Raw genomic sequence first — 21,105 nt, 5'->3', positions numbered from 1 at the left:
GGATTTCAACCCACCTAGAACTTCCCTTGTATTAGGGTACTGCTCTCTATCATTTTCCCAATTGTTGGTAGCATTAATTCAAGAGGTCTCTGTGGGCAGGATTTAATACTATGGTTTTTCCAAGGAAACAAATATACCCCGCATTTCAGAGGGGGAAACAATCTGTAGTGCTTGAGAATGTTGTGCTAGTAACTCCAGTAACAAAAAATACAGGTGGGGAAAGTGAAAACACAAAACATTTAGGATAATGGCAATATTTTTTCAGGATTTCCGTTGGCCACAAGCATGCAGTGGTAAATAGTCAGCACATTTTTCCCCTTTGTCATCAGAGAAATTGTTCGCCTGTATTGGTGTAGCAATAAAAATAAGTTTTCTGGGAAAGTGCACGGTCCAGCTAGCCAACCAAGCACGCATCCACTGAGTAAACCTGATAGCAATCAATGCTCAAACACCTGAAATCAGCTGCAAACTCAAGGTGCATTTACTTATGAAGGAAAAGTTACTGCAAACCAGAAAGGGAAGCTGATATTTAAAATTCATATTCAGAGCAAGCACGTTAAGCTTACTGGCCGGGCCCAAGAGGAACATCAGCAATTCTGAGCCCAATCACAGAAAATTCACAACTTCCATGTCCCAAACAATGCCAAAACCCAACCAGTATTGGTGGAATTGCAGTGGGTTTACGTGGCAAGGTTTTGGTAGCAGGGGGCCACAGGGCTGGCTTCTGTGAGAAGGATCTAGAAGCTGCCCCATGTTAGGTAAGGGCCCCACTGCTGACCAGAGCCGAGCCAATAAGTGATGTTGTTTTGCGCCTCTGTGAGAACATATTTAAGACAGGGGAAAAAAAAAAATGCTACGCCACACACAGCAGCTGGGAGAGCGAGAGGAGTGAGGAACAGCCTTGCAGGCGCCAAGGTCAGTGAAGAAGGAGGGGGAGAGGTGCTCCAGGCGCCGGAGCAGAAGTCCCCTGTGGCCTGTGATGAGGACCATGGTGAAGCAGGCTGTCCCCCTGCAGCCCGTGGAGTACCGCGGTGGAGCACGGTTCCGCACTGCAGCCCGTGGAGGAGACCACGGTGGAGCAGGTGGACCTGCACCGACGGAGGCTGCGGCCTGTGGAAGACCCCTGCCGGAGCAGATTCCGGGCCGGAGCTGCAGCCCGTGGAGAGGAGCCCACGCAGGAGCAGGGGGTCTGGGGGGAGCTGCTGCCCGTGGGGGATCCAGGTTGGAGCAGTTCGCTCCTGAGGGATGGACCCCGTGGTACGGACCCATATCTGGAGCAGTTCTTGAAGAGCTGCTGCCTGTGGGCAGCCCACACCGGATCAGTTCAGCAAGGACTGCATCCCGTGGGAGGGACCCCACAGCACAGGGGACAAGAGTGACCGAGAAGGAGCAGCGGTGAAGAAGTGCTATAGACTGAGCATAACCCCCAATCCTCCGCTCCCCTGCACCGCTCGGGGGAAGGAGGTGGAAAAGGGTGGATGGGGGGGAAGGTGCTCTTGATTTTTTTCCTTTGTTTCTCGTTTCTCTAGCTTGTTAGTAATAGGCAATAAATCTTACTATCTCCCTATGCTGAGTCTGTTTTGCCCGTCACAATAATTACTGCGCGATCTCCTCGTCCTTATCTCAACCCTTGAGCCCCTTTCATCGTATTTTCTCCCCATTCCTCTTTCAGGAGGGGGAGTGAGAGAGCGGTTGTGGTGGAGCTTGGCCGCCCACCCGAGTAAAAACACCACAGGAATACATTTAGAAAGTTGTTTTGTTTTGTTTTGTTTTAATGACCCAAGGAAAGCAGGAGTTAGAGGGCAACTGTAGGCAATGTCCATTAATAAAGCCTGATGTGGAAACTGGGACATCTATGATTTTTATTTTTATGTAACACCAAGACAGACTAAAGACAGTATGATTATGGAATCATAGAATCATTTAGGTTGGAAAAGACCTTCAAGATCATCAAGTCCAACTGCAAACCTCACCTACTGCTACACCATGTCCCTTAGTCTCAAAGAGCAACAGAAGGAGCCAAGCTTGAGAAAAGATGGAAATTGGAAAATGGAAAGATTTGTCTTTGAAGCAAAAAAGATTTCAGTCCCAGTGTGGCCCCACTGGTTACCTTGTCCAAAAGCAACTGGGGCCATGCAGAGAAACATCCTTCAAAAATATGAGAGAGGCAGCCAGCACAAGGCCTTTGCAGGGCTCAGCTATGGGGAAGGAGGAGAGCACAGGGCCATTTCCCAAGACGGCAGGGTAGCATTCATTACACATGGCATTTGCCAGAGAATCCCCTCTGGAAAGGTCTAAGCCAAATAAATGAAACTGTAAAGAAATTGAAGGTATAAATCCCTCAAAATAAAGAGACTCCATCATTTTAATATACAAATTGTTCATCATCCAGTGATAGTGTACAAGCTCCAAAGCTTGTGCACATGGGTTGCATCCATGCTGTTTAACAAAACCATTTAGGCTCCTTAAATATATTCTGTGATTACTCTCTTTAGATGATTTGTTCTTCTGGAAAGAAAAAAAAGTTAGCTGTCCTCAAATTTCCACAAAAAGTAATGCTGTTTAACTCAACTTCAAGCCACAAATCTAATCTGCTGCTGAAAAATGGAAAATTACTCCTTCCCCTCTCCCCAAGATTGTGGAAACCTTCACAGGAAAATATTGCCAAGAAGGGAAAGTTCCAGGCTTCCATGCAGTTTCACCATTATGTTGCCAGGTATGTTGAACAGGTATGGCACTGCAAGAATCTGGCAGATCAGGAGGTATTTGGAATGCGGATTGAGGTGCAGGAAAAGTCTTTCATCTATCTTTGACCTGTGGTGAGGCTGGTAGTAGTATTCATGAACTTCGGTGGAGATTCAGTCCCCATATACTACATGATGGATGGTTGGACCGGATGATCTTCGAGGTCTTTTCCAACCTTAATGATTCTGTGATGATTCACTAAGACAGACGAGGATTTTGTTCCTTTCTGGAGCCAACAAGATCATTTAAGAGACACTGAAACAAATTCACATCCGAAGAGGAGGTAGAGAACAAATCCCCTACAGACCATGGACATCCTTGCCTTAGAGGTTTCCCATTGCAATTGCTTTGATTAGAAGGAATTAGCAATCGGCCATCTCAGTTTATCATGAGAATTGCCAAACACAAACAGAACCAAATCTGTCAGCTCTGTCTGCATGAGAACTGTAAAAAGTCTGGAGTAAGGACAACCTTTTTTCTTCTGCATGTGTACGGTGACGATGTGAGTCCTAATTTGACTGCGATCCATTGAGGTTTCCCAGAAGTAGTGAATAAGAGCAGGATACCAACCACACAGCAACATTTGGTTATACTTGGACTGTGTTGGAATTGCACCAGAAATCTATAAGCACAAGGCTTCATTTCCAGTTATCAGTGCCACAGGTCTCTGAATTCTTTACCATCCTTCCTGAAAAAGACTTACTAACTGTACTCTCCTCTCATCAAGATTTATCCCGGACAGCTTCCAGATTTCCAACTTGTCAATTTTCTAAAACATCCTTTGATGCCCTTTCTTTTTCATTTAAGCTGTCCTGTCATCACAGAGGCTTCATGATGACATCTTACACTGCATAATGTTCCCTCAGATATCCAATAATTGCAATTTGCAGGCTAATTTAAGGGCAAGCTGACAAGAAAGCACTTCAGACTTGTCAGCATGAGAGTACAAGTGACCTTAGTACACACTGAATCTCCTTGGGGTTTTTCAACATTAAGTTTAAGCTTAGTTTCCTCTCTGTCAAAAGACTTCCACAAGTCCATGCTCTTAGAGAGTTAACATTTGGGGACAATACCTTCTTTCTGCACGAATGGTCACATGTCATGCATTCAGTCTTCACATCAGGACATGGGCAACAGACTTCATCCCCGGCAGCAGGGGAGGCACTCATCTCACCAAAATCTGGTGTTGGCCTCCGACATCTTAGGTGGTTTTGTCACAAGCAGAAACAAACAGGCATTTCTAGGGTGCAGGTTACCTAACTCACTCAAGACATTTGGTATAGGATTGAAGAAATCACTTTTTTCCTCCATTATAGTCAGGAGAACAACCAGCCTGAGCTGTCTAAATGCAGGGGTGCATAGCTTAAGGAGGAACCTTCTGTCCCTTCCAAAAGGCCTCCCTCTCTGTGCAGCTTTCTACCTGCTGTCCAGGCAAAACCCAGTCCTGGACTTAAACTGCATCAGACAGATGCTTGTCAAGACCAATATACACAGCCCTGAGCCCTGGGATGGCTTTCTGTCATGCTGACACATGAACTGTGCTCCTGGTGGGCACAGAGGAACAGAAACAAGGAAATGACAACAGGGGATCCTTGGAGACACAGAGGGCAGGCACAGAAACAAACCCAATTTTATCTGTTACGTCCCCAGAGACCATCCAGAAGTCCCCACAGGGACAGGGTGAATGAGCTGCCAGCACACTTCTGGCAGCAGAAAATCCTGAGTGGGACAGCTGCCTTGCTTCCTCCCCAGAGCCCCTTCCTCCTTGGAAGCAGCAGCCTCAGCACAATTTTTTGGCATCATCAAAATTATTTAGTTCAGAAATGATCAAAGGTTCATGCAGCTCAGATCTGAGCCAGCTCCAGTGCCTAAGGACTTCAGAGCTGTGGATACAGTAACTGCGTGGACTGGGAAAGTGTTAGAAACTGAAGAAAGAGGAAAAAAACACCTCTAGCCTTCTCACATATTAATATAAAGCTTCTTAGGTAGGTCTGCATCTTTGCATTTTGTTATTTGCATGTTGCATATTGTTAGGTAGTTTTCTTTTTTTGTTTGTTTGTTTGTTTGTTTTTATTTTTTTTTTTGTATCTCCTTAAAACTCTGTGTCTTTCAACAAAACTTAGTTTTCCAAATAAGTTTGCAGTAGATCAAACAGTATCACATTAGGGGAATATTCATCTCCACACAAGTAGCTTCTATTTTCCTCAAATAATTCTCTAGGTCATATATTTTCTTTTTCCTTTATAAATGTCAAAATATAAGAGGCTCTTGGCCCATTTTATCACTTCCACAATATGTACTAGTCAAGGAAATTGATAGGAAAAGTACATTATCTCATCATTTAAACCATTCATTTCAAAGAATAAAACATAATTACAACACAACGATGGGGCCTCAGAATAAGAATGCTAATCAATCTAAAACTATAATGCAAGCATAATTAGTTAAATCAACAACAACTTCTATTAAGCTAGTATCTAATTTCTGATAATAAATGAAGTTTATGGGAAGAAATTAATTGCATTGCATTTAATTGTCACAAAGGGATGAATAAAATAACGTTTATATACTCGGTCAAACAGAAAGAAACACCTTAATGAACAGTTAATGGTGTATTCATTTCATGCCTTCTTTTCTCAGGATTACAGAGAAGTTAAATTAAATGAACAAACAGGAAATATCTTCCCTTATCTCTTTTGCCAGTGCAGGATTGCTTCATACAACATACTGTCAGATACTTTATCCTGATTCAGTAATGAGACTCCCTTTATCCCAAAATCCATTATTTCTGCTGGTGCTCTTTCACAGCCCAGCGCCCTAGCTGTCTTAACTTGTTTCCATTTGTCCCGACTTCCCACTTGACAGGTCCAAGGATTTGCAAATGAAAAACTTGAGCTTCATGAAGGTGGATACACAATCCTGCATGACCCGCTGCTATTTAAGAATCAGCTGTGGCACACATACTGGTATCAGTTCTGAAATGTCTGATTCACATTGATGTGACACTATGGCATTATATGTCTTGTCTGAACTAATAATATGTCATTAGCAATTCAGAAACAAAATTGCAAGGCGACAATACCACGGTCTGTGTTATTTATACACTAACTCTTAACTAAACAATAATAGGCTCTACATTAGCTGTTACTATTCAGGAAGGAAATTCTGCTGTCTTTATGTGTCGTTTATGTTCTGCTGTTTTATATGTCCATAAATCCTTATAAAACTTTGGTTTAGTGCACTGCAGCAGTCAGAAAGTGAAACTGGTCATTAGGAACTGTAGGAAATTAGATTAAAAATATGATAAAACAACATATACCACTAAATAATTGTATTTTGGCTACTGCTTGCTGCTCCAAATGTCGCCTCTCAAAAGGGATACAAAACTCAGCAGTGGGCAGAAAACACTGCTAAGTGTGATCAGAGGGTGGCAACAACTCCTGGAAGAGTCTGTTCAGCTGGGAAAAGAGATGGTAGGCTGTGTTTTTAAGGTAGTGCACCAAGGTAAAAAATAATCCTGTGTGGCACTGAACACAGAACTGGCAGTCGACTTCACGGAGGTGGTCCTGGAGTCTCTGGAAGCCACAGCTCAGTGTCCAGCATCAGGCAGAAAAGCCAACACCACGCTGGGTGTCATCAGGACAGGCATTAGGAACAAGCCGTCAGGTGTCATTTTGCCTCTAAAGCACTGGCGAACCCACACGGAATCATAAACACCAGAAGTCACGCTGGATTTGAATCATGAATAGGTTCATTACAGCACTTCTGTCAAAATGATCAAAGCACGCCGTACGAGCTTTTGCCAGAATTATGCCTAATCGGGCAGAAAGCCTGATAGTGAAAAACTAATCCATTCTTGGAGCACATTTGAACAGCAACGTGAGTTTATCCCCAATTAGTGCTGCCTCGTGTGACTACCGTGCTCTTGATCAGGTACGTGGATCTACTGTACTGCGGCTGAAGGGGTGTTTCAAAGAGAGCTGTAAAATAGGGGATGACATGGAGGAAATGAGCAAAGGAGTTTCTCAGTCCTCAAACCACTCAATCAGGTGACAAGTTTAAAAACAAATGAGCAAAAGTGTTCCTCGGCAAGACACATAAATCATACAACTCGTTGCAACGAATGCTGTAGAGACCAAAGAATTTAAGAAGTTTCACACACATTTATGGAGTTTGCTGGTGGGGGGTCTAATGCCCATCCAGCTCAAACTGCATGAACTGCTGAGGGCAGGTCACTGGCTCATACCTGTTTCCCAGACTCATTTCCCAAGTATTCACCCTCAGTCCCTCTTGGGAGACAGAAACTGGAGCAAAGGAGACCTTACAATCTGATCCAGTTGCTCCCACGTTCTTGGTGCTTTAATTAAAAAGTATTTACCTAGATGCTGTTATACACAGAATGACTGAAAGATGTTCCAGCAGGGGAAATGCCAGGTATATTCAAGCACACTCTGGACAAGTATAATTCAAACTTTTGAACTGTGAACACAACGTCACCACGATTTAAACTCCAGAGCTCTGAGGAGGCTTCAGAGATGGCAGCACCGCAGCACAGGCCCTCTGCAAATGCCGGCCATTTACCAGGCACACAAAGCCCTTGTTCTTCCCAACCCTTCCCCTTCTGCAGGAGAGCAATGACTTGCGACTGACACGTCCAGCATTCTTGTGCATGGTGAGTCACAACGGCAATGAAACCACATCTTGAACATATGCAAATTAAGAGTCATATTCTGTAGCTGTTCTTATGTCGATGCACAAAAACTGGCTAACAGACCTACTAAACACAATCACACACCCACAAAATAAAGAATGCAGGTAATACACCCAGGGGGGTTATTTCTCTTGTTCCTGCACCACTTAGAGTCATTTCCCCTCTCACAGGGAGCTTGAGCCATCACCATCCAGCCTAAGAATATCTTACCTTGACTTCATGCAGGTAGAAGTGACTGCAGAAAGCACAAGGCAGCACGGAAGAGATAAACAGAAGCAGTAATAATCACTCCTGCCATGAGCAAGTAAACATGCAGTAGAGGACTTGTGTATTTTCCTTCAGGAAGAAGTCTTCAAATATGACCAGCTGAATTTAAATCAACCCTCGGAAGAGTTCCCTGAGGGCATCAGCCATACCTGTGGGCCTGAGGTGCCACTGCCGAGGGCTCCATCCTGCTGTTTTCCTTCCAGTCGCTGCCTTTTACATTGCGAGCAGGCTCTCCAAGCTCGTATTTCCATATGCAGGCAGCAGGTAGCAAACCTGGTGCCTGGTTAGTCCAGTTGGTAAACACTGAACCGGAATAGACTTCTCCCTGTGCCAACATTAACTCCTCTTGCTCTGGGGAGATCTGCAGGAGCCACACGCTGCTCTCCTCCAACAGCACCGAGCCAGAAGGACACCGAGATCTTCACTCCACCAAGACGTCTTAGAGGGGGTTGGCTTCCAGAGCGAGCAACCCCTCTCTGGGACATTTCACCTATTTTAAGTCTGTGTGTACTTGTGCTCAGTTATTATTAAGTTAGAATTTTGTTTCATTTTCTCTACTTTCTTTCTATTTCCACCCATAGATTGCCTGACTCTCTTCTCTATTGCAGCCCAGGGCTCTGGGTTGTGTCTCCCCCTTCTTCTCCTCCCATCATCCCAGTTAATACAGCATGCCATGTTTAGCCACTAAGCTTGCAAATTATTCACAACTCGTGCCTCCTGTCTTGTATATACAGCTACTTCTTGACATTTCCTCTTGGACATCCTCCAGTCCTCGCTGAGAACAGGTTACGGATGCACAGGACCTCTTTTGTTCTGCACTTCCCATAAGACCTTTTTCACACTGTTCTTAACCTTTCCTGATGCAAATAAGAGGGAGCTGACCCATAGAGGTGAAGGACTACAGGCATGAGGCTGAAATTCTCTCCAAGGACATCTTTGAAACTACGTATTTGAATTTTGGGGCAAATTCGTTCTTCCCAAGATACATACTTAAGTTTCCTGCTATGATGAAGTACCCGTAGCATGTCAAGCACCAGCAGTTTTACTGGAGTGAGAAGTGCAGCAGAGAAATGACAGAGCTTTGTGCAGTTTAACCCAAGTGATTGGCCAGATTCAGATTTCTGTATTCTTTTGTTTCTCTTGGATGACTTCTGGGAGATGGCTGCCTCTGCAGGCCTGCTACTTGCTCTGTTTGCTTCAGTGGGGCACAAGATTGCAGCCAGGAAGCTGCCCTGCCCTACAGTGCCCGCCCCAGTCACACTCGTTTGACTTGAGCAGATGGGCAAAGCTCTGCTAGGAGGAGAAATGCTAATTAAATCAGATATCTCATACAATCCTCTGTCTCTAAAAAGCACACGCAAAATCCCTTTTTCCTCAGTGGAGCAGAAAATGATTTTTTTTTTTTTCATTCTTCCTTCTGAAGTTTACATTTAGGCTAAAGTTCTTATTCTGTCTTTTTATCAGGGTATTTTTCATCAGTTCATTTTCTCACTTTCTCCCATATTCTTTCTGTTTATACCACAAACAAGCCACCATCAAGAATAAGCATGATAACAAAAATCACCAGCAGCATATGTCTTAAGTTTGGGTGATGGCGTGTCTATGTCCTGGGTGGCCACTGTTGCTTTAGCTGTCCCTAATTCTAAATCTAAAGAGACTTAATAACTTTTTCTGAAAATAAACAAACAAACAAATAAATAAATAAATAGATAAATAAACCATCAACTGCACTAATGAAGGGTACAACAATGTTTGGTAGCTCCTCTAGTCCAGACAGACTTTTCATTGCGTAGCTTCCAACTGCATTTCCCTTGGAGGGCTGAATTTAGAAATGGTCTATTATCAATAGGATGGTTTCACTAACCTGCCCTTTTTTATTATTATTATTATTATCATTATTTTTTTTTTGAGTTGGAAGGGACCTTAAAGATCATCTACTTCCAAACCCCCGCCCTGGGCAGGGACACCTTCCACTAGACCACGTTGCCCAGAGCCCCGTCCAACCTTGACCGCAGCAGCCCCCCTTTTGGGCTGTGAAGCCCTACCTGCGCATCAAGCACAAGCTGGCACAGGGCGGGAGGACCACTGGCTGCTTGATATCTAAGCACAGCAATATCAAGGAAAGGCTGCGAGGGTGTTACCTCCTGTTCTCCCTGCCAGGAAGGACCACATCATTACGATTCCAGCTGCAACTCCTGCTCACGTTTCCCAAATTTTACATTTCCAGAGCTACCGTGCAACAAGTAGGGCAGAAGCAGACTCCGTACATGCACACATGTTGAAATCAATCTATATTTGCAGAGCACATAGTGCAACTGGGAGGCCTACCCTAGGAACTATCCTTTTCTTTTATTATTGATGATTAAAAGAGTGATAGCTGCTATCCAGAAGGTAAATGCTGAATTATTTAAATCACTCTACATGATGTTTCCTTCCTGCATGACCACTGTACTGGTAATTCCTCTCCCCTCACCATTTGCCTTTCTTCCAGCTCAGCAGGTTCCTAGCCCCTGCCTGCCATCCGATCAAGAGCAGTGAAAAATGTCACCAGAATAAATCTAGCTATTGCTGTGTCACAGAGTAAATGTTCCCTGAGAAGCACTGTGTCCAGTGAAGGGATAACAGCCTTCAGGCAGATGATAGCCAAACCTGGAGTTTTCTTCAGCAGAGGTTGGCGTCGTCACACTGGAACTGGTACCAAATAAAGGGGCCTGGATCTAGCCCTGGTGTTAGCACAGGGAAGTGTAGAAAACAGCCCCAAAGGCACCTTGCCTTCACCAAACACTCCTGCCACAAAACCCTGATCTGTTCCACGTCATGACTGCCACCACAGCAAGCTGTAGAAAATGCTGGGTTTTTTTATTATTTTCTGAATCTAAGGCTGAACAGAAAACTCGCTTTTACTTACAAAAGAGGTGTTTATCTGAGCTGCCTGACAAATCGAGGTGGGGGCTGTGCCCAGCACCAAGCCACAGGAAATTTAGAAGTGTAAATAGAAAGCTTACATAAGGGCAGGTTTTCAATAGTCAATATGTTTTTAAAAGCGTCTCAGCATCTCTTCTCATAAACAAGCCGTGCAGTCCTGGGCTAAGCCAGGCCTCCAGTGGAAGTGAAGTGGAAGTGAAGAAAGTCAAGACATGCAGACTATTTCCAGCCTCACTCCTGCTACGTGCATTAAGTTATGCAGCTTTGGGTGCTCCGTTCAGCTAATGGATGTAAAAAATTTACTTGTCCCATGGGAAGAGCATCAGGAGGCTTCCATGTTGCTTGAGAAGTGGGGTGATCTGAACCACAGGGTTTATAGCAAGGGTTGGTGCATCCAGTGAAAGACCCCACTGAATAAAGTGGTTCCTCACAACTGCTGGAGGCACTTAGCCATTAATATGTTTTGGTTTGGGTTGCTCTAATGGGTACGGAACATTGTTCTCAATTGTCTTTGAAACTCTGGGGGACTCGGTGCCTCCTGCTCTGTGAGACCTGGACTGAGCCAAGAGGTCCCAAACTGGGCACACAGCTGCCAGATGCAAGGAGCTAAGAACAGGGTTTGACGCCTGTTGTGCCTGAATCATAAATCATCTGCTTCTGGGGAGTCCTCTAAGTATTGGAACAACGTTATTTGAGAGAAAGTGATACTTTGTTAGAAAAAACGAGAAGCTTAAATAGGCCATCTCCTCAGCAGGTATTAACCAGGCGTGTTATCTCAGTGACTGGGTGGCCCCAAAGCTGAGATTACTGCAATTTTTGATGGAGGAATCCATGTGCTGAAATCTAGGCAGAAGCATCTAGCTCATGGTCCAGCTGAAAGTAAGTAAAGTGGTCTGATGGTGCCTAGTATAAAAAGCAGAATTTGCCTTTTGTAAGTGATGCTGCAGAGCTGATCACTGGCCAAGAGAAGTACAGATGCGGAAGCATCTATACGGGACCAGAACAGGAGCTTTGGGGCAGCTTTGGTGTTGCAGTGCGGGTGGCCGGGTTTGAAGAGCCAGAGCCTGCTGACCACTGCAAGCCCTGGCTGGTGTGGGGCAATGTTTTTGGGTTACCATCAGTGAGTCCATTTCTTACTGAATATTGAACTCATGTAAAGGAAAAGATTTCAGGTTTGAACAATAAAACAAAAGCCTTGTTATAGTGAGCAGGTGAGCAGCAGCTGGCATGTGATTGCATGTCCCTGCAACCTTTTTTCCCCTCCCACCTACCTGTTTGTACAAAAGCTGCTCCTACGTTTTGGTCTAACTGCACAACTCAGACCCCTGCTAATGCCTTTCGTTCCACTTTTGTCATGCCATAAAAATTTCCGGTATCTAAGTAAGGAAGCATCAGTGACAGGCTTGGGGCTGCGCTGCAAGAAACTCCTTCAGCTGGCAAAGCGCAGAGCAGATTTATGCCAGGTCAGCCTGGAGGGGTCTATAAGCAGCCCATAATTAGCGCTGGTACCTCACTTAGCACCCTGTGGACGTAAAACCAAGCCTGGGTCTCAGTCCTGGGCAGGAACTAATCAAGCCTTTGCTCACGTGAGGCCAGGCAATACAAACATCCCTTATCAAGCTGTTTCTCACAGACAGTGCTGGGTCTCAGCATTCAAGCTTGTGTTCTGCAGCTCAGCTGCACATCCTACCTCTCCCCTAGGGACTTGTTATTTTACAGTACTCCAAATATATTTAATCTTCAACTTTCCAAAGACTGTTGGCAAGATTTGTCAGCAAATTACTGTGGAGCTAGAAGGGAAAATGAATAATAAGTCTGATCTGGGAGGACTTAGTGCACAGTAAGATGTAAACTTTGGGCATGGCTGTGGAGTCTGCCCCATGGTAGAAATCAGTCTCTTGACAAGGTGAGGACTAAGCCACGGCTATTTAACTCCTCTCCCTCCTTTCCCCACACACATGGTCCCAGTTGTTGAAGGCTGCCGGGGACATGGATACAAAACATCCTTAGGGCTGGCCTATTTTGTACCAAATGCTGTCGGTCCCAAAGGCAGAGCCATGAGCTCTGCCTTCTACTCAGCACAGGGCCCTGCATCCAGCTGTTAGGACTCATTGCCCAAAACTGCAACCCACAAACTGCTGGCTGGTTCGTCCCTCTCCAGTGATGTTGCAAAATATCCTGGGAATGCCAGTTAAGCAATGACATTTGCAAAAATGCTTCTGTTTCATCAGCACATTGTTAGCACTGGAGCACAATCATTGGCTGTTCAGCAGCAAAGATTTAATCCCAAACAGATCCTTTCTGGCATAGGGACAAAACCAGAATGTTTGCTGTGGGAAGTGCTCAGCATCTGAACTCACTACATACATGAAGAGATTCTCTACCAAGTAGGCATGAAATTTAAACACCGTTCAGGAGGCTGAGAAGGCTGGTTTCAAACAAAAACGTGTCTGAGCACAAAGCAGCTCAGAAGTCAGCCTGTCTGGCAGACAGCCTGTTTTTTTTTGTGTTAGGTTGGGTTTTTGTTTTTGTTTTCATTTTTTCTCAGCTGCAGGAAAGTTGTAGTTCACCTTACCAAGTCCACAACACGTATAAAGATCCAACATCAAAAGACCTGTTGGGCACACGCAAGGAGGATTAGGGATGCAGGTTACCCTCCCAGAGTTTTACCAAAAGCAACTGCCAATTCTGGAGCACATAATTCTGCAATTGCACCTGCATGTGTATGACATTGTAATTTTTGCACTGCCAATACGCTCACAACACTCCCTGATTTCCTATGTCCCTGCAATCCTACATCACCGACACCGAATCTCTTTCCTTTTTAAATATGTTTTTCCATCATAAACCTATTTATGGTGCCTACTTCAGTCCTAGTCTGAATAATAACAAAATAGATGTTCCTAGATAAGAGGCTAGTAGCAGGTGTTTCTGACATTTCTTGAAGTGGAACAAATATCCCACTTCTCTTAAAGCACTACGAATTCATTTATTTCTGGTTCAGTGGGGCTGTGAAATGCTAGAGCTTAACAGTTATGCCAGAATAACCTCTTATTTTGCACTGCTTTAATCTTCAGTATGATTTTAGGGGGTTATCTTCCTAACAGATTTGTATCTTTTGAAAGTCGGAGAGCAGCTGCTGCCTTCAGCCATTCTACAGATACCAAGTTTAAACTGAGCTCTTTATGAAATGGCTGGCACAGTAATTCTGTCCAGGTTCAGATAACAATCATCGCAGGGTGATTTGAGTTCGACTCTGGGTAGTTTGTACATAACAGACTGAAAAAACTCCTTCCTCATCTAGGCCTGAACTAATCAAGAGAGAAAGAGAACTAACATCACCTTGAGCAGTTATTTGTAGAGCATTGCCAAACCCAAATCCATGGGAAATTCCAAAGGGGACATGGGACAGCTGCCACCCAGCCCCAGGTGGCCTTCTGGGAGGTGGCAATGGTCAGCCACAAGTACGTGTCCTTCATGCTGATGCTCTCAAACCCCTTTAATCCAGAAAGTCAGTCTCCGTTTGTATTGCAGCAATTCAGTTTCCATTTGCTGCCAGAAAATCCAAGCTTATAAACAGAAAGTGTTCAAGAAGAAACTGGACTTTCAAAAAAAATACCCTTTCATCCAAAGCCAACTGTATCTTGCAGATAAGAGAACCTGAAGGTTTCTCAGACAAATATCTCCTCTCTCCACTTTTACCATAGCCAACGACATAACATCATTCATCAGTATTAATCTTTTATTTCACTGGAGTTGGAGGGAAGCTGTTCAAAGAAAGGCTGTATAAAATCTCTAGAGGACTAGTGCCTCAAAGAAACGCTTTTATATCTCTGTATGTGCTTCCCATCAACATCCCTGAAAGCACCATGCCTTCACAAGGTGCAACTCAAAGGAGCTTGCTGTTATGGCATGCGAGTCGCCCTTTGCCAACAAGGGAGCACATTTGGTTGAATGGAGCCCTTTTGGTTCCTGGGGTATTTCTCTAGATGTTTGGAAGCAGCCAAGCTCCAGCAGTTGCCACTAGCATTGGTAGTATCCGAGGTGGAAATGGCTGGTCACAAATAGCTGTCCGTGTAGTCCGGCGAGGTGCCTGTCTTGAAAAGATCTGGAGTGAAGCCCTTTGCAAAGGATTGGGTCTGTAGCCCCTGTGCTTCAGATTTCACTAATATTTTACTGGAATTATTTAATAAAGAAGAAAAGCAAACAAACATGATGTAAGGTATGGATTATATGAAGAAAGATTGTTGGAGGAATGACTAATACACTCCCTTCTGTATAAGCACACAGAGAAATAAGTAATCTCCTATTGATGTTACTCACGGAAGGAAACAATACATCACTGGTTGACCACTCACAAGGCAAGCGTCAACCAACACCCACAAATCCTTTTCCTCTGCACAGCTTTCCAGCCACTCTCCCCCAAGCCTGTAGCATTGCATGGGGTTGTTGTGGCCAAAGTGCAGGACCTGGCACTTAGCCGTGTTGAACCTCATCCCGTTGGCCTCTGCCCATTGACCCAACCTGTCCAGGTCCCTCTGCAGGGCCTTCCTACCCTCCAGCAGGTAAACACTTCCCCCCAGCTTGGTGTCATCTGCAAACTTACTGAGAATGCACTCAATTCCCTCATCCAAGTTATCAATAAAGGTATCAAAGAAGATGGGCCCCAACACCAACCACTGGGGACACCACTGGTGACCGGTCACCAGCTGGATTTCACTCCGTTCACCACCACTCTCTGGGCCCAGCCGTCCAGCCAGTTTTTAACTCAGCAGAGAATGTACGTGTCCAAGCCATGGGCTGCCAGCTTCTCCAGGAGAATACTGTGGGAGACCGTGTCAAAGACCTTGCTGAAGTCTCAGTAAACTAAATCAACAGGCTTTCCCTCATCGACCACGCGGGTCACCCGATCACAGAAGGAGATGGGGTTGGTCAGGCAGGACTTGCTTTTCATGAACCCATGCTGGCGTCTGGAGCACAAGTCCTATGAGGAGCGGCTGAGGGAGCTGGGGTTGTCTAGTCTGGAGAAGAAGAGGCTCAGGGGAGACCTTATTGCTCCCTACAACTGCCTGAAAGGAAGGTGTGGGGAGCTGGGGGTTGGCCTCTTCTCACAGGTAACTAGTGATAGGACCAGAGGGAATGGCCTCAAGTTGTGCCAGGGGAGGTTCAGGTTGGAAATGAGGAGACATTTCTTCTCAGAAAGAGCAGTCAGGCATTGGGACGGGTTGCCCAGGGAGGTGGTGGCGTCACCGTCCCTGGGGGTGTTCAAGAAAAGGTTGGACGTGGTGCTTAGGGACATGGTTTAGTGGGTGACGTTGGTGGTAGGGGGATGGTTGGACCAGGTGATCTTGGAGGGCTTTTCCAGCCTTAATGGTTCTGTGATTCTGTGATTCTATGATTTTTGTCACAATCAGTTCATTATAGCAAGCCTCTTTGTTATCTCCTCAAATTCTGTGCCACCAACAAATCCCCAGTCAGAATGAACATCAGCTGGAGCAGTGTGAGATGCAGAGAGACAACACAGCCATTTGATCTTGGTGGTGAGACCGTCCTCCAACATCTCTGTCCTTGAGGAAACCAAAGTGCACAGCAGAATTTTTGACCCCTTTGTTTTCCTCAGGAATACACCAAAGAAAGCGTCATGGTTTTTCATATTTGGAGTCCATTGTAAGAGCTGTGCCTTTTTCAACTCACTTCTGTGAGGGCAGCATTTCTGATGGTGTTGGCTAAAATTAGAAAGCCATCATTTTCATGCTAGCCAAAGCCTTGAGCTACGGCTTGGAAGAGACATAGTCCATGAGGACAGGAATCAGACACAACTGAGTTGCTTTGTATGAGAACAGACCATTAACTGCAGGAAACACCAAGTAATTTCACTTAACATAAATGTCTGTCATTGCAGGCTAAATTCAATCAAATTACCTCCTATTTTCTAAGAGTGTGCAAGCGCGGAGTTACAGCCGATCAGGCAGAGCGTGTGCATCGGCCTCAGGCTGCACGTGCAGACTGGATAAAAGGATAGCTTATTTGCAGGCTTTTTGCATGGCTCCAGCCTGAACAACCAGAAACACCAAATGTTAAAGATACTCATTGTAACTGGGTATTATATGTTTCAGAAATTCTAGCAAGATGCCCAGAAAACCCACCTCATCTTCTCTGAAAGCAGCAAGAGTCAAGACCTTAGAAGAAAACTACACCTGGCTTTTGTGTTGACATTTGCAAAGGCGCAGCTTAGAAAACAAAACAACAAAAAAATCGAGCAAACAAATACCCAATTCGCCCCAGGAAACAAGACTTCCAGGTGACTTTCATATGAAAATAACTTAGGAAATATGGATTACTACTGAGAAAGAAATTAGGCCAGATGTTCAGCTGGTGTCAGCCAGCACAGCCCCTCTGACAGCCTGCCCACTTACACCAGGTAGATGCAGCTCAGCCACATGACCAGCAATTTCATCACAAAGCAGAGAAGACAAAGTTGTAAAGGCCCCATAAAGTCATAGCATGGGGTTTATCTGAGTGTGATCTGTTGCCACGTATCTAGACACCAATGGCAGATTCATCTCACCTGACTCCTACAGGTAGGCTGCCACATCCCAGCGAGTCAAGCCAGAAGAAGTCACCCCAATCAGCATCAAGCAGATGTCAGAAATGTTTCCAAATGCATCAGGCACCAGAAGAATCCATTTCTCCTCATCAACTGGAAAGGGAGTCTAGACACTTGAGACATCTACATTTGTCCCTGTGAATACCACCCCTGTGTGGCAAGCACAACCTAAGCAACAGTGTATAACGGCAACAACAAACTACATCAAACTTTGTTAGAGACAGAGGACAAATCTCCCCACCCAGCGTGAGATTATCCATCACCCTGTCCTGACAGAGGAGAAAGTGACATTACAAAGCCTGCCTGTGCCACCAGTGCTTTGGTCCTCAAATGCCACCTGGTGGCCCTTCTTTGAAATCCTGATGGGTCATTATGGGCAGCCTTGGAGGGTAAAAAGGGCTGTGTTGTGCCCTGTAAGTAGGAAAGGTTTTGCAGGAATGGAGATGTCTACAGTCCTGCTATCTATTGAACGTTTTAATTTGATGGGCTTTTAATAGAGAGTTTCAGGCAGGAGTAAACATCCACGGAAATAGCACAAAATATAACAGAAAGGAACAATGGGAAAAACTGCGTGAGAACAGATTCAGCAAAACTTCCCTTACGTGTGCACAGCATGACTGCATTGCTAGGGGACTCTCCCCTCCCTTTGCCTCAGCAGCAGTGCAGATGACAATCCATAGCTCAGAGGGATGGCAATTCCCTGAGTGCTTACAGAGAAACCCAGCCTGGTGGGTGTCCGCATAGTCAGATGCTTCTTGCAGCCATGCAGAACTTGCCAAGGGAGGTGCAGCTTCTTGCTTGCTCTGTTTGGTGTGGGTTCTCTGAAAAACTCCCGATGCCTGCCTCAGTCCAAAACTGCCCTCTTAATTTCATTTCCAGTGCAGTACACAACGCAGCTGCATGCCAGCAGCCGCACAGCAGTCTGACTATGGCGTGGCAAAGAGATACACCCAGCTGGGAATGACTGTGCTTCGTTTTCCATTGTAAAAGGATTTGGAAGATTTGGAGTCTTCTTTGTAATAATTGTTCAATTAAAAAAATAAATAAATAAAAATCAGTCATTTACGCCATCACAGGTAGCTGAAGTTCTGGGTTTTTTTATTCTTACTGGATCACATTCTGCTATCTGGTATGCCAGTGCAAACCCTGAAACAATTACTTATTTCTCTAGAGCGATACCAGAACTGCATCTGCGATATCACTACGTAGAAAGCCAGCTATTATCCACTTTACCTACTTCCCACAGAAACTGCTTTCACTTCAGTAGTTACAATAGCAGTGCATAAGAAAGCAAGACCATGAGCAGAGTAAAATACCAGATACTTCAGCATCCTCAAAGTAAACATCTCTTGATGTCAGACAGAGCAATCTAAGCACAGGGCCCACTGTCTTGCAGCAAGCAAGAAATTGGTATTGATATTTTTGGATTGGATTCACGTCACTATGCAATTTCACATTTTCCTGTGAACAATTCAAATGTCCAAGTGCATTAGCACTGCTTATTTACAATGCTTTTCACTGTCGCGACCGTGGTTTCTTTAAAAAAAAAATAAAATAGCTACAACACTGTAATTATATATTGTACCCATGAAAAGAAAAAAGAAAAAAAAAGTTAATAAACTGTTTAGAGTCAATTATTAAATCCCTGAACCTGGGAACTCTGGTGCAGAGCCTAATCCAACACCCCAAGCAACTGGTGGAAAAGATTTCTGTTGTCTGCAGGATCAGACCCACAGAGCAGTAAATGACTCAGGCTCCAGGACCATGTAACTCTCTCAGCAGGAAAAAAAAATCTTTTTCAACAGTAGGAATAGGAAAGTTGATCTAAATGTAATCTGAGCTATTTCGGTAATTTTTTTGGCTGTTTCAAGGAAGGAAGCAAAATAGGGAAATAAAACATAAATTTCTCTTCACACACAAAACCTTGTACAGTTGTCCCAAAGTTTAGGGAAGGCACAAAATAGATTTTGTCACTAGGCTAAATTTATTTAATCTCTAACTTTCATTTGCTATTTATATAATTTAATTTATGGTAGGTTCTCAAGCAAATCATCTAAGCACATTGGCCAAGCTTTGATCTCAGTTCCACATCTCTGAGCCCCTAGTGACTCTACAAAATCCATGAAGAAGTTCTGGGTTTGGTCTGCTACAGCCAGGGCAGAATTTGATTGCTAGTATCATATTCAGAAATACTGCAAAAGAAGGTAGAAACAAGAAAATACTCCAATAACAGGACATCCTATGTAAATCAGCTAATTGTGAAGAGAAATACAGAAACATGCAAATAAACTTGGATATATGCACACTTACACACTCATAGGCACAGACACTGATATATTTCTCTCTTTTCTTTCAGCAAAAAGCCATTATCCTTTGCTTATGACAAACAAGCACTTCACAATTTAGGGCAAATCCTCAGCTCATAAATTGGATTAATTTCAGGAATCCAAGGCTATTTCTAGCAACTGACCTAAGCACTAAAAGATTAAAGTGTCAAATTTTGCCCTTATTCAATAGGATATATTATCTTATTGAAAATTTTTGAAAATATCCTGTTGAAATTTTGCCTTTATTCAATAGAAATATAATTATCCCATTGAATAAGTCCCAAACCAGAGCAGTCTAAGTGATTTCTGTTCTCTAACTGGCACTGCTGGGCTGATACACACCAACTGTGAGCCAGGGCAATCCCAAAGATATTGCACTTCTGAAAAACAGTGGACAGGAAACAAAACAAAACTAAACTAAACAATAATTTTAAAAAACAAAGGCACAATAAAATATGCTTGCCAGAGACATTCATCTCCTCCCATTTGCAGTTCAGTGGAGTTAATGTTATTTCTTTAAAGACTTTTAAAGCGTAAACCTGTACCAATACAAAACTTGCTGACATAAATAAAACCCTCACACAAGCAGCTGAATGTTAAAATTCTGAGTCTTTAGTTATTTCTAAACATCTTTTTTTTTTATCTCCCTGTAGGATGTCTTGCATTTTCACTGTCAAAAATAACGGAAAAAAAATAGAAGAGACATTACCTTCCCTTTTTATCCTCCATTTCTTATGCTTTAGTGTCAAGCTGGCCTTCAGCAACTCATCCAGCACCTGCAAGACATACCTCTCTTCTTCCGTTGGCTGCCATGGGGATTCTGCCTGTGTTTATGATTAACTCACCAAGATATCCACCACACTAGGGAGAGGCTGTTTAAACACTTAATTGTATTCATGACTCTTTTCTTATTCTAGATAAGGTTTCCCAAAGCACTGGAGTATGCAATGTAGTTAACTGTTTAGTGAAGCCTCTCAAAACTCAGGAATTTTGGCTCACGGAGCTTCTTTACAGGCATGTTTTTTCCTTCTCCTGCTGTGAGTGGGTTCTCCTTGCCACCATGGTCAGGCAAGACCAGCTCATGGCCCAGACTGCATTTTGGTTCATAAAACAGCTCCAGAAACACAACAGCCTGATGTTTTGAGGTGCTACTATGCCAAAATGGGGGATGCATTTCCATTTGCAGGGTTTCATTCAGTTCAGGTATTTGCTGCACTGCTACAATTTCTGCTCCTCATCCACAATCACAGACCCTCACCAGACTCACCAATCCAGACCGCTCTCCACAGGGTACAAAGATCCCAACAAAATCAATGGAAGTTTAGCCAAGATGTTAGAGGCTGGTGGAGCGGATAGGCACAGGTTCAGGAGATCAGTCCCCTCAGGGGTTCAGAGATACTGAATATCTCTGATACCCCCTGTATGTCCTGTATATAAAGAAAACAAATTTCATGATGAGGACGGTCAAACATTAGCACAATCTGCTCAGTGAGGTTGCACAGTCTCTGTTCTTGCATCTTTTC

General features: G+C 44.1%; 1 protein-coding gene and 1 long non-coding RNA gene across 3 annotated transcripts in view; one reads left to right on the top strand and one right to left on the bottom strand.

The window, feature by feature from the left end:
• FER1L6 (fer-1 like family member 6) overlaps positions 1–20,825 on the bottom strand; it is an 89,381-nt gene extending 68,556 nt beyond the window's left edge. The window contains exon 1 of the mRNA XM_013185058.3: positions 20,292–20,825. Coding sequence (XP_013040512.3) covers positions 20,292–20,311 — 20 coding nt within the window. The 5' untranslated portion in view covers positions 20,312–20,825. The remainder of the gene's footprint in view (positions 1–20,291) is intronic.
• On the top strand, positions 15,411–18,211 carry LOC136789796 (uncharacterized). Of its 2 annotated transcripts, XR_010828788.1 has the most exons (3): positions 15,411–16,188; positions 16,765–16,949; positions 17,230–18,211. It is a non-coding gene; the product is annotated as an uncharacterized lncRNA (long non-coding RNA). The 2 variants fall into 2 exon arrangements; XR_010828787.1 differs by lacking the exon at positions 17,230–18,211 and having other exon boundaries at positions 16,765–17,084.
• Positions 20,826–21,105: the final 280 nt, after the last annotated feature.

Source organism: Anser cygnoides, chromosome 2 (assembly GCF_040182565.1).
Source record: "Anser cygnoides isolate HZ-2024a breed goose chromosome 2, Taihu_goose_T2T_genome, whole genome shotgun sequence".
NCBI lineage: Eukaryota > Metazoa > Chordata > Aves > Anseriformes > Anatidae > Anser > Anser cygnoides.
Note: the sequence above shows the minus strand (reverse complement) of the source record. Positions and strands in the feature narration are given on the sequence as shown.